Source organism: Aethalodelphis obliquidens, unplaced genomic scaffold (assembly GCF_003676395.1).
Source record: "Aethalodelphis obliquidens isolate GAN/ISIS:26980383/991018 unplaced genomic scaffold, ASM367639v1 scaffold41, whole genome shotgun sequence".
NCBI lineage: Eukaryota > Metazoa > Chordata > Mammalia > Artiodactyla > Delphinidae > Aethalodelphis > Aethalodelphis obliquidens.
The window spans coordinates 11,389,399-11,401,426 of NW_020837985.1; the positions used below are offsets into that span (position 1 = coordinate 11,389,399).

The window sequence follows — 12,028 nt, forward strand, 5'->3', positions numbered from 1 at the left end:
AACTGGTATCATTCCTTCCTTTAATATTTGATAGGATTCGCCAGTGAAACCTCTGGGTCTGGTGCTTTCTTTTTTGGAAGATTATTAATTATTGATTAAATTTCTTTAATAAACATAGGTTTATTCAGATTATTTAATTCTCTTTATAGGAGATTTGGTCATTTGTATATTTCAAGGAATTAGTCCAGTTCATCAGAGTTAACAAATTTGTGGGCCTAGACTTGTTCATCATCTTCCTTTTTTTATCTTTTAATGTCCTTGAGGTCAGTAGTGATGACCCCTCTTTCATTTATGATATTGTTGTTTTTTTCTTGTTTAGCCTGTCTAGAGGTTTATTAATTTTATTGATCCTTTCAAAGAACGAGTTTGTGGAATTGGAGCTTTCAGCTGTGTATTTGCTATCCCAGTCAAACAAGAGAAGAAGAGAGAACTGGTCTGTAGGCAGCCTCATTATCTGCTTGGTTCTCCTTGTTTGGAGGACATTGTCCACAGGAGGTGGGTCAGGCTATGCCTTTATTTTCTGGCGGAGCTGAACTTCTGTCCTCATTTCTTCATGGGACTTGCACACTTCCTCAAGTTTTACCTTATGTTGGGCTCTTCTGCCTCCTGCCTTCCTCTCTGACTTGGAAGTCTCATATTTTATGTTAGAAATACATGAATATGTTGAATTCTACTTCAGAAAATATATGTGTTTATTTAACCTAAGAGTGATGCTTTCAGTCCCTAGGTAGTAGGTACACTCTTTGGGAAGGTTCATTTTATTCCCTCTCTCGTGGAATCTGATATGTTTTGGTCCCGGGTGTGCCAGCTGTGTGTTCTCAGACAGTCTTAAGGCCTGTTTAGGCCTCCGTTTCCTTGTCCGCAGACAAGCCAGGTAAGGCCCAGGTCACAGTGTTGGAGTGAGGGTTGGCTGTGACCCTGGCAGGACGTGATGGAGTGCTCAGTAGATGCAGCCTCCCCAGATGTCAGTTTCCTATCCTGTGTCCCAGGCAGACCCTGACTCCTGGGGTTTCTTTGATGTTACCATCTTTATTGTTGCTGGACGAGCTGCCTAAATGACTTAATTTCCTTCCTTTAGGTAGGTGCCTGTTTCTCATTTGCTTTTAGTTTTCACTTTGCACGTGGTTTCCTTATTTCTTTTTACAGAATTACGGGACACCGATTTTTGTGAGGTATAAATGCATGCGCACAGTGGAATGCTAGAGAATACCACGAGTATTGCTAATTTGACCCTTTTGCTTGCAGGGGGAGGGGAGGAGTCGCGGCCCGGCCAGTGGGAGTCGGGGTACCGCGAGGGACGCCGACTTCCAGAGGAATCCTTTCCACCCGAGGGCCAGTGAGTCGAGGAAGAGGACTTCTCACTCCCAGAGCAAGAGGCGTCCCCCCAACTGGGTACAGACCTCCACCGCCGCCCCCGACACAAGAGACCTATGGAGATTATGTAAGTGGAGGTGTTCTGATGATCTGTGACCCAGACATAGCGTCGGGTGTTGTGACCGGTATCCCTCACCTGGCTTTAGCTCTTTAGCAAACGTTTATTGAGTGCTAAATAAGTACTTGGTACCAGAGGCACAGAAAATGTGAAAGAAGTAACCTCTTTCGTCAAATAACTTAAACCTCAGATATGGAAGATGAGTTTGGGTGGTGGCGAGGTTCAGGACCAGGGTCAAGGAGGCGTGCGGGCAAGACCCCCAGGCGTGTAGCGTAGCATTCGGCCACCGTCCTCTGCAGGTTGCCTCTGAGTGATGCAGTCATTCAAAAAGCAGTTGCCTACGTACACCAAGCTGTTTTTACCCTTAAGCGTTTCCTCTTAAGCTGTGCTGCTGAATACCGATTCTTAGTGGAAATTCTTTTCAGTGAAGAAAATAAAAGTTCCCAGTTTTTTTAATTAATGGATTATCAGTTTTTCCATTTATCATTCCATAATTCTTTGATATGGTTCATAGACTTATTTAGCATAAGAGAAAGAAAATACATCCATGGAAAATGGGCGGCAGGGGGTGGGGAGGGCAGAATCTTTACCAAGAATACAGAACCCCTGGGATTCTTACTGTAACTTTCTGGTTAACATAAATGAGGAAGATGAGTACTGGATAGATGTTTCGTATTAGTAATTGAAAGTATTAAAGAAAGAGTATATGAACTGTTGTCAAAGAAGGGGGAAGCAGTGACAGGCCTGAAATGCCAGAACCAGTAGGCTTCCATGTCTCCCTTTAATGGAGGTCTCCTGCTAGGAACTCAGCACCTCTTGGCACAGTTTCTGGAACTTGCAGTAATCCCTGGGCCACAGACAACTTCTTCAGTGTCATCTGCAGCCACCGAAGGAGCTGAGTCTTCGTCCTGGTCGTACTGCACTTCTTATAATTCCCTAAATGGGCTGTGTCCTCTTAGGCGTCCAGAACTTTCCTCGTGTAGCAGCCTCGGCCTCGAGTCCTCCTCCCCCTCATCCGACTGTTTCCTGTCTGTCCTTGCAGACTTAGGTCAGCTGTTACTAGGGCAGCTCATGGGAGGCAAGAGCTGGCCAGTTGAGCATCACTGCAGTCTCCCACGTGACTGTGGCCGCTGGCGGGGCAGGGACGGAGAGCTGCACCCCTTTGCACTGGCAGAGCGCACGCTGGGAGCTCAGCGAATTATATTCTGAAAATCAGTGCCATGTGGGCAGCTTCACCATCGGGCTGTTCGCTTGGGGAAGGCTGTGTCTGTGTCTCGGCTCTGTGTTCTTTACAGCTGGACGTGGTCCTGTTTACTAGTGTTCTTAGCAAGCTGGCAGTGGTGCCTCAAATTCATCCACAAAGACCGAGTCTCATGAGAGTAGCAGAGACTGAGGGAAAGGAAACGTTGTGAAATTCCTCTGAGGTGGCCCGGTGTCCGCTTTTTCCCACCTCGGCCTGCCTTGAGTTCTCTCAGGTTTGGGTGCTGTAGATGTGGCTGGGTGGTGTCGCCGTAATCGCCAAGGCAGGGGGTGTGGGAAACCTGGATCCTAGGCCCCCCTGTGCTATAAACATGGTACGAGTCAGGCAAGGTACTTAGCTTTTTTTGGCTAAATCCACCAATCCACCCGTCTCAGAAAGAGCTAGTGCCTTCTTTCCATACATTAATTCATCTTTCCACTCAGCAAAGATCGATTGAACTCCTACAGTGTGAACCAGACACACACATCCTCTGTCTCAGTGTGTATACCCCGGTGAGTCTTGAATGAAATTAGATGAATACAAATAAAAATTTCTTGAAAGGTTAAAGTCGAGGGGAGCAAAAGGAAGAGAAATTCAAGGCACTTGGTTTTTCTGTGTTTAGCTCTGAGTTTTATTGATATGTGATGGCAAAGGCCTGAAAACAGTCGATTTGCAAAGTATTCTGTTGAGTTAATAACACCCCTTCCCATCCACTACCGCGGCTAGTGGGATGGTGGCCGTGCAGAAGAATATGTGTCCTGTCATTAGCAGACGAGGGCTGGAGGGCTCTAAGCAGAAAGGCAGCCTGCATCGCGTGAGCCCACACTCACGCCTGGCCCTTCCCAGGCGCGCGTTGTCCCTGAGGCTGCATTTCCAGCACAGCTCGTACTCATTCTGCCACACCACAGCGTTGCCTTCAAATCACAGACGGCCACGTTGGCTGTCTTGCTTAGCATTTGCCATTCGTCTTAACCGTTTGAGATTCTAAAGATTACTCGCACTGTACGCTTAGCTTTGCAGCATGGGAAGGGGAAAGAAAACCTTTAAAAAATTATTTTGTTTATTTGCTTATTTCTAGGATTTTAGATCATGTGGGTATACTACAAAATACCCAACTTAGCCTGGGTCCTGGAACCCCCCTCCGCCAAGAATGGTTACTCATTCACGTGGCAAGTGGGAAAGTTGAAGCTGGTCTTCTTAGAGTCTACTAAAATACCTATTCCATTGGACTGGAATAATCATAAATTAGACTGTAAACTCCATGGGAGTAGGGACCCCCGACCCCACCCCTGCACCCACCTTTATATTCTCAGCACCTAGTATAACGTGCTGGCACATAGTCGGTCCTTAGTACATGTTTGCTGAATGGATGAATATTCTCAAGACCGAGTTTTTAAAAATTGCCGCCTGTGGAGAACCCACCCCAAATGCCTCCTGTGTGCTTTGTCGTTTTCAGTCACTTAGCGGTTTATATCTAACTTATTAGCATGTCGCTGCGTAGTGCAATCTTCACTTAGTATGCGTCTGTTTCTCAGAAGATTGTAGACTTGTCAGGAAAGACACTGTGTCTCGTAATTAGTCTCTAGCCACTAGCCTAGTTTCTGGCACATTGCAAGCAGTTAGTAAATGTTTACTGGACTAGACAACCCGGCACAGGGACCAGGTAAGTTTTCCTAACGAAGGTTGCCATTGATCTTTTCTAAGTCAGTTACTGTAACCATCCCGTGGGAAGAATATGATAGTTGGCATTTGAACAAAGATCTTCCCTTCCTTATTCTTGTGCTCAGAGGGCAGTTGCAGGTTACAAAGACGTAAGACCGATTCTGTGTAGCTCCTGAAAATAACGGAGTCGTGCGTTATAAGTCTGATCTCAGTATGAGAATGAACTTTCAAGAAGGACGTAACATTTAATGAGAAACTGCTCTCCATGAGGCACTTTCTTATATGTCATGTCATGTTGTTCTCACAGCCACTCAGAGAGGAGATATTGTGATCCTATTGTACAGGTGAGAATTTCAAGTGTGGGAAGTTAGTGTCTTCCTCACGTCACAAGGATGATACAGAAGGGGCAGATGTGGGATTCACGACGCAAGGCCTGTATTCTATCTTGAACAGCCTGTGCTTGTTTGAAACCAGCACTCTGCGAGCTGAGTTGATAAGATCTCCTCACCTTTGGGGAAAGTGCAGCAGATCCTGTACCCTGCTGTCATCAGGAGTGCAGCAAAGGATGGCAGGAGATTATGTAACCACTGTGGTCCCTTGCAGTTTAATAATTCTCTGGTTAAAAGCTACCTTAAGTAGGAAAATGGAAACTGAGAACCATTAGGAAGAATGGGATGGGTTAGGATTTAAAAAATAATAATAAGCAAAGCATTATTACATTGATAGGCAAAAAAAAAAAAAAAAATGAAATAGCGCTTTCACTGTTTAAGAATTTCCGAGCATCTGTATCTCTAAAAAAGGCTTGTCATTCCTTTGGAACTCAAAAATACAATTTTTAATGATTTCCTTGAAATACATTTGTCGTAATAAATGTGCTGTTTCTATAGAACTTGTTGGTTATATCTAACCAATTCAGTTTACTTATTTTAACTCTGATTTAACATTTAGTATCTGAGGCCATTATTTCCAGAATAAAAGATGCAAAGAAATCATATCAGTTGCTTATTTAAACAAAAAAGGGGATGAAACCTGTTCTTTCAAATCCTGCCACAACTGGTGCTTTTTTGAGAAAGTATACATTTCAGCCCTTAAAATACTCAGTGTTCTTCAGATTATGTATACTAAAATGAAGGTATTTCAATACAGCTTTAGGCCCAAGAAAAAACTCAGTGTATGGTATATGTTAATATTATTTTTAGTAAATAGTTATAATCTGCCCATTATAAAAATGTTCCCTATTAGCCCAAGCAAGAAAACCTGATAACTTAAAGGTATTTTCTTGTTGGAATGTTGTGCCTATTGAAATTGGACTGATTTTTCTCAAGGTGAGTTGGTGAAGATAACTTGATCATTTACAATGTCATCTGAGCCAGCTGTTCTTCATCGGAGTCACTGTCACAGAATATTCCCTGAGTATGTGTCATTGAGAAGAACATCTGTTAGCAAATCTGTTCCACTGTGAGAAACGTTATTATCACAAAAGTACATGTAACACACAGTAGCCATTTGAATAGTATAGGCTCACCACCGCTCCATGAACACTAGTCTTCAGAGAATAACTCTAAGAATACAAGGCAATTCAACACGATTAGCTTTTTTCCAAAAAGGAAGAAAACAGATAATGGATGTGTTTTCAACCATTTGAGTACAAACTGGGACCTTCTGCTCCACTTTTAACTTAGTAAAATTAGATATAATTACAGTAACTTCACATCTCTTTTTCGAGAATAAGCAGCACCTCTTTCCCAGAATGACATTCATTCATTACTTATGTCCAAATAATTAAATAGCTGACAAATAATTAGTGTAACCAGAATATATTCAATGAGAGCACTTTAGCAATTCAAAACGTCGTTGTAATTACACAAAAGGACATGTTTGATGCTTGCTGGCCGAGCCCAACTTACATATGAATTTCTAAAGTGAAGTCATTTTTTATAAATTGCTTTAGGCTCCACATACAAAGAAAACACACAAGCAAAGTACACTCGGCCCTCCATTATCTGCAAGTTGGGCATCTGCGGATTCAACCAACCATAAACGGAAAATATTTTTTAAAGAGTTCCATAAAGTTCCAAAATGGAAGCAAAACTTGAATTTGCCCCATGCAGGCCACTATTTACATAGTATTTACATTGTATTTACAACTATTTAAATAGTATTTACATTGTATTAGTTATTATAAATAATCTGGAGATGATTTAGAATACAAGGGAGGATGTGTAGGTTATATGCAGATATAACTACATATCCGGTTTATATAGGAACTTGAGCGTCTGTGGATTTTGGTTCCGAGGGGGTCCTGGAACCAATCGCTCGTGTATACCGAGGGACGACTGTAGCTGCGTGTTCCCCAAACACTCAGCCTGGTTGTTTTATTTTACTGTCTCTGAAAACTCTTGTCCATTGCCGTCATTTCACGTGACATTTGTGTGTTAGTGACTACTAGATCTGCCGCTCCTCCGAGCTCTCTCTAGGGCCCCTTCCTGAGTCCCTCCGTACAGGCCCGCAGCTTTGTGCAGGCTGTGGTGTGGCCCGCAGGGGCCTTGTTCCTCCCAGGACCCTTGTTGAGGGAGCAGCATCTCCATGAACCCAGGTGCCCAGGATCTCGTTCGTTCATCGTCATTCCCTGCATTCACACGGTAAACACGGCTCACTTCTTCATGAATAACTGTTTGATCTCCAGTTAATCTACGTCACAGCTGCTTTAGGGAAGACGCTTGTCCTCCTGCGTCTTAGAAAATATTCTTGCCAACTTCCCCGTGTCCAACTCCTGTGCTCTGATGATGGCCTCTCACAGTGCCTGCACTTTCCACAATTGGTAGTTACTTGTTTGTATATCGTTTTCACGTCAGACTTCTCGCTAACTTTAAGTCTTTGTTTATTCTTTTATACTACCACCTAACATATAGTAGTCCCTCAGTAAATGCTCGTTGTTTATTTCTTTTTATTAATTTTTAAATTTAATTTTATTTATTTTTTTATACAGCACGTTCTTATTAGTCATCCGTTTTATACACATCAGTGTCGACATGTCGGTCCCAATCTCCCAATTCAGTACACCACCACCACCACCACCACCACCCACCACCGCTTTCCCTCCTTGGTGTCCATACGTTTGTTCTCTGCATCTGTGTCTCAATTTCTGCCCTGCAAACCAGATCATCTGTACCATTTTTCTAGGTTCCACATATATGTGTTAATATACGATACTTGTTTTTCTCTTTATAACTTACTTCACTCTGTATGACAGTCTCTAGATCCATCCATGTCTCTACAAATGACCCAATTTCGTTCCTTTTTATGGCTGAGCAATATTCCATTGTATATATGTACCACATCTTCTTTATCCATTCGTCTGTCAATGGGCATTTAAGTTGCTTCCATGACCTGGCTATTGTAAATAGTGCTGCAGTGAACATTGGGGTGCATCTGTCTTTTTGAGTTATGGTTTTCTCTGGGTATATGCCCAGTAGTGGGATTGTTGGGTCATCTGGTAGTTCTATTTTTAGTTTTTTAAGGAACCTCCATACTGTTCTCCATAGTGGCCATATCAATTTACATTCCCACCAACAGTGCAAGAGGGTTCCCTTTTCTCCACACCCCCTCCAGCATCTGTTGTTTGTAGATTTTCTGATGATGCCCATTCTGACTGGTGTGAGGTGATACCTAACTATAGTTTTGATTTGCATTTCTCTAATAATTAGTGATGTTGAGCAGCTTTTCATGTGCTTCTTGGCCATCTGTATGTCTTCTTTGGAGAGATATCTATTTAGGTCTTCTGCCCATTTTCGGATTAGGTTGTCTGTTTTTTTCATATTGAGCTGCATGAGCGGTTTATATATTTTGGAGATTAATCCTTTGTCCGTTGATTTGTTTGCAAATATTTTCTCCCATTCTGAGGGTTGTCTTTTTGTCTTGTTTATGGTTTGCTTTGCTTTGCAAAAGCTTTGAAGTTTCATTAGGTCCCATTTGTTTATTTTTGTTGTTATTTCCATTACTCTAGGAGGTGGATCAAAAAAGATCTTGCTGTGATTTAGGTCAAAGAGTGTTCTTCATATGTTTTCCTCTAAGAGTTTTATAGTATCCGGTCTTAAATTTAGGTCTCTAATCCGTTTTGAGTTTATTTATGTGTATGCTGTTACGGAGTGTTCTAATTTCATTCTTTTACATGTAGCTGTCCAGTTTTCCCAGCACCACTTATTGAAGAGACTGTCTTTTCTCCATTGTATATCCTTGCCTCCTTTGTCATAGATTAGTTGACCATAGGTGCGTGGGTTTATCTCTGAGCTTTCTATCTTGTTCCACTGATCTATGTTTCTGTTTTTGTGCCAGTACCATATTGTCTTGATTACTGGAGCTTTGTAGTATAGCCTGAAGTCAGGGAGTTTGATTCCTCCAGCTCCGTTTTTTTCCCCCAAGACTGCTTTGGCTATTCGGTGTCTTTTGTGTCAACATACAAATTTTAAGATTTTTTGTTGTAGTTCCGTAAAAAATGCCATTGGTAATTTGATAGAGATTGCCTTGAATCTGTAGATTGCTTTGGGTAGTATAGTCATTTTCACAATATTGATTCTTCCAGTCCAAGAACATGGTATATCTCTCCATCTGTTGGTATCATCTTTAATTTCTTTCATCAGTGTCTTATAGTTTCCTGCATACAGGTCTTTTGTCTCCCTAGGTAGCTTTATTCCTAGGTATCTTATTCCTTTTGTTGCAATGGTAAATGGGAGTGTTTCCTTAATTTCCCTTTCAGATTTTTCATCAGTAGTGTATAGGAATGCAAGAGATTTCTGTGCATTAATTTTGTATCCTGCAACTTTACCAGATTGATTGATTAGCTCTAGTAGGTTTCTGGTGGCATCGTTAGGATTCCCTATGTATAGTATCACGTCATCTGCAAACAGTGACAGTTTTACTTCTTCTTTTCCAATTTGTATTCCTTTTATTTCTTTTTCTTCTCTGATTGCCATGGCTAGGACTTCCAAAACTATGTTGAATAATAGTGGTGACAGTGGACATCCTTGTCTTGTTCCTGATCTTACAGGAAATGCTTTCAGTTTCTCACCGTTGAGAATGATATTTACTGTGGGTTTGTCATATATGGCCTTTATTATGTTGAGCTAGGTTCCCTCTGTGCCCACTTTCTGGAGAGTTTTTATCATAAATGGGTGTTGAATTTTGTCAACAGCCTTTTCTGCATCTATTGAGATGGTCACATGGTTTTTATTCTTCAGTTTATTAATATGGTGTATCACATCGATTGATTTGCGTATATTGAAGAATCGTTGCATCCCTGGGATAAATCCCACTTGATCATGGTGTATGATCCTTTTAATGTGTTGTTGGATTCTGTTTACTAGTATTCTGTTGAGGATTTTTGCATCTATGTTCATCAGTGATCCCGGTCTGTAATTTTCTTTTTTTGTGGTATCTTTGTCTGGTTTTGGTATCGGGGTGATGGTGGCCTCATAGAATGAGTGTAGGAGTGTTCCTTCCTCTGCAGTTTTTTGGAAGAGTTTGAGAAGGTTGGGTGTTAGCTCTTCTCTAAATGTTTGAAGAATTCACCTGTGAAGCCATATGGTCCTGGACTTTTGTTGGAAGATTTTTAATCACAGTTGCAATTTCATTACTTGTGATTGGTTTGTTCATATTTTCTATTTCTTCCTGGTTCAGTCTTGGAAGGTTATACCTTTCTAAGAATTTGTCCATTTCTTCAAGGTTGTCCATTTTATTGGCATAGTGTTGCTTGTAGTAGTCTCTTATGATGCTTTGTATTTCTGTGGTGTCCATTATAACTTCTCCTTTTTCATTTCTAATTCTATTGATTTGAGTCCTCTCTCTCTTTTTCTTCATGAGTCTGGCTAATGGTTTATCAATTTTGTTTATCTTCTCAAAGAACCAGCTTTTAGTTTTATTGATCTTTGCTATTGTTTTCTTTGTTTGTATGTCATTTATTTCTGCTCTGATCTTTATGATTTCTTTCCTTCTTCTAACTTCGGGTTTTGTTTATTCTTCTTTCTCTGGTTCCTTTAGGTGTAAGGTTAGATGGTTTATTTGAGATTTTTCTTGTTTCTTGAGGTAGGCTTGTATAGCTATAAACTTCCCTCTTAGAACAGATTTTTCTGCATCCCATAGGTTTTGGATCATCGTGTTTTCATTGTCATTTGTCTCTCGGTATTTTTTGATTTCCTCTTTGATTTCTTCAGTGACCTCTTGGTTATTTAGTAACATATTGTTTAGCTTCCATGTGTTTGTCTTTCTTACGTTTTTTTCCCTGTAATTCATTTCTAGTCTCATAGCCTTGTGGTCAGAAAAGATGCTTGATACGATTTCAATTTTCTTAAATTTACTGAGGCTTGATTTGTGACCCAAGATGTGATCTATCCTGGAGAATGTTCCATGCGCACTTGAGAAGAAAGTGTAATCTGCTGTTTTTGGATGGAATGTCCTATAAATATCAATTAAATCTCTCTGGTCTATTGTGTCATTTAAAGCTTCTGTTTCCTTATTTATTTTCACTTTGGATGATCTGTCCATTGGTGTAAGTGAGGTGTTAAAGTCCCCCAGTATTACTGTGTTGCTTTCGATTTCCTCTTTTATAGCTGTTAGCAGTTGCCTTATGTATTGAGGTGCTCCTGTGTTGGGTGCATATATATTTATAATCGTTATATCTTCTTCTTGGATTGATCCCTTGATCATTGTGTAGTGTCCTTCCTTATCTCTTGTAACGTTCTTTATTTTAAGGTCTATTTTATCTGATATGAGTATTGCTACTCCAGCTTTCTTTTGATTTCCAGTTGCATGGAATATCTTTTTCCATCTCCTCACTTTCAGTCAGTATGTGTCCCTAGGTCTGAAGTGGGTCTCTTGTAGACAGCATATATATGGGTCTTGTTTTTGTATCCATTCAGCAAGCCTGTGTCTTTTGGTTGGAGCATTTAGTCCATTCACGTTTAAGGTAATTATTGATATGTATGCTCCTATGACCATTTTCTTAATTGTTTTGGGTTTGTTTTTGTAGGTCCTTTTCTACTCTTGTGTTTCCCACTTAGAGAAGATCCTTTAGCATTTGTTTGTTGTAGAGCTGGTTTGGTGGTGCTGAATTCTCTTAGCTTTTGCTTGTAAAGCTTTTGCTTATAAAGCTTTTGATTTCTCCATCGAATCTGAATGAGATCCTTGCCAGGTAGAGTAGTCTTGGTTGTAGGTTCTTCCCTTTCATCACTTTAAGTATATATCATGCCACTCCCTTCTGGCTTGTAGAGTTTCTGCTGAGAAATCAGCTGTTAACCTTATGGGAGTTCCCTTGTATGTTATATGTTGTTTTTCCCTTGCTGCTTTCAATAATTTTTCTTTGTCTTTAATTTTTGCCAGTTTGATTACTATGTGTCTCGGCGTGTTTCTCCTTGGGTTTATTCCTGTATCGGACTCTCTGCACTTCCTGGACTTGGCTGGCCATTTCCTTTCCCATGTTAGGGAATTTTTCTACTATAATCTCTTCAAATATTTTCTCGGGTCCTTTCTCTCTCTCTTCTCCTTCTGGGACCCTATAATGCGAATGTTGTTGCATTTAATGTTGTCCCAGAGGTCTCTTAGGCTGTCTTCACTTCTTTTCATTCTTTTATCTTTATTCTGTTCCACAGCAGTGAATTCCACCGTTCTGTCTTCCAGGTCACTTATCCGTTCTTCTGCCT

At 40.9% G+C, this 12,028-nt stretch overlaps 1 protein-coding gene across 13 annotated transcripts in view; it reads left to right on the top strand.

Annotated features, from left to right (window-relative positions):
• The window catches only part of KHDRBS3 (KH RNA binding domain containing, signal transduction associated 3), a 210,314-nt gene that overhangs the window by 120,903 nt on the left and 77,383 nt on the right, over positions 1-12,028 (top strand). For 8 of the 13 annotated variants that reach the window (XR_003438398.1, XR_003438397.1, XM_027132538.1 and 5 more), the window contains one exon: positions 1,246-1,441. The exons of the other annotated variants lie outside the window; for them this stretch is intronic. Coding sequence is in view for 6 of the 8 variants with exons in the window: in XM_027132538.1 (XP_026988339.1) it covers positions 1,246-1,441 (196 nt within the window). In the remaining 2 variants the exon portion in view is untranslated. The remainder of the gene's footprint in view (positions 1-1,245; positions 1,442-12,028) is intronic. 13 annotated transcript variants of the gene reach the window in all.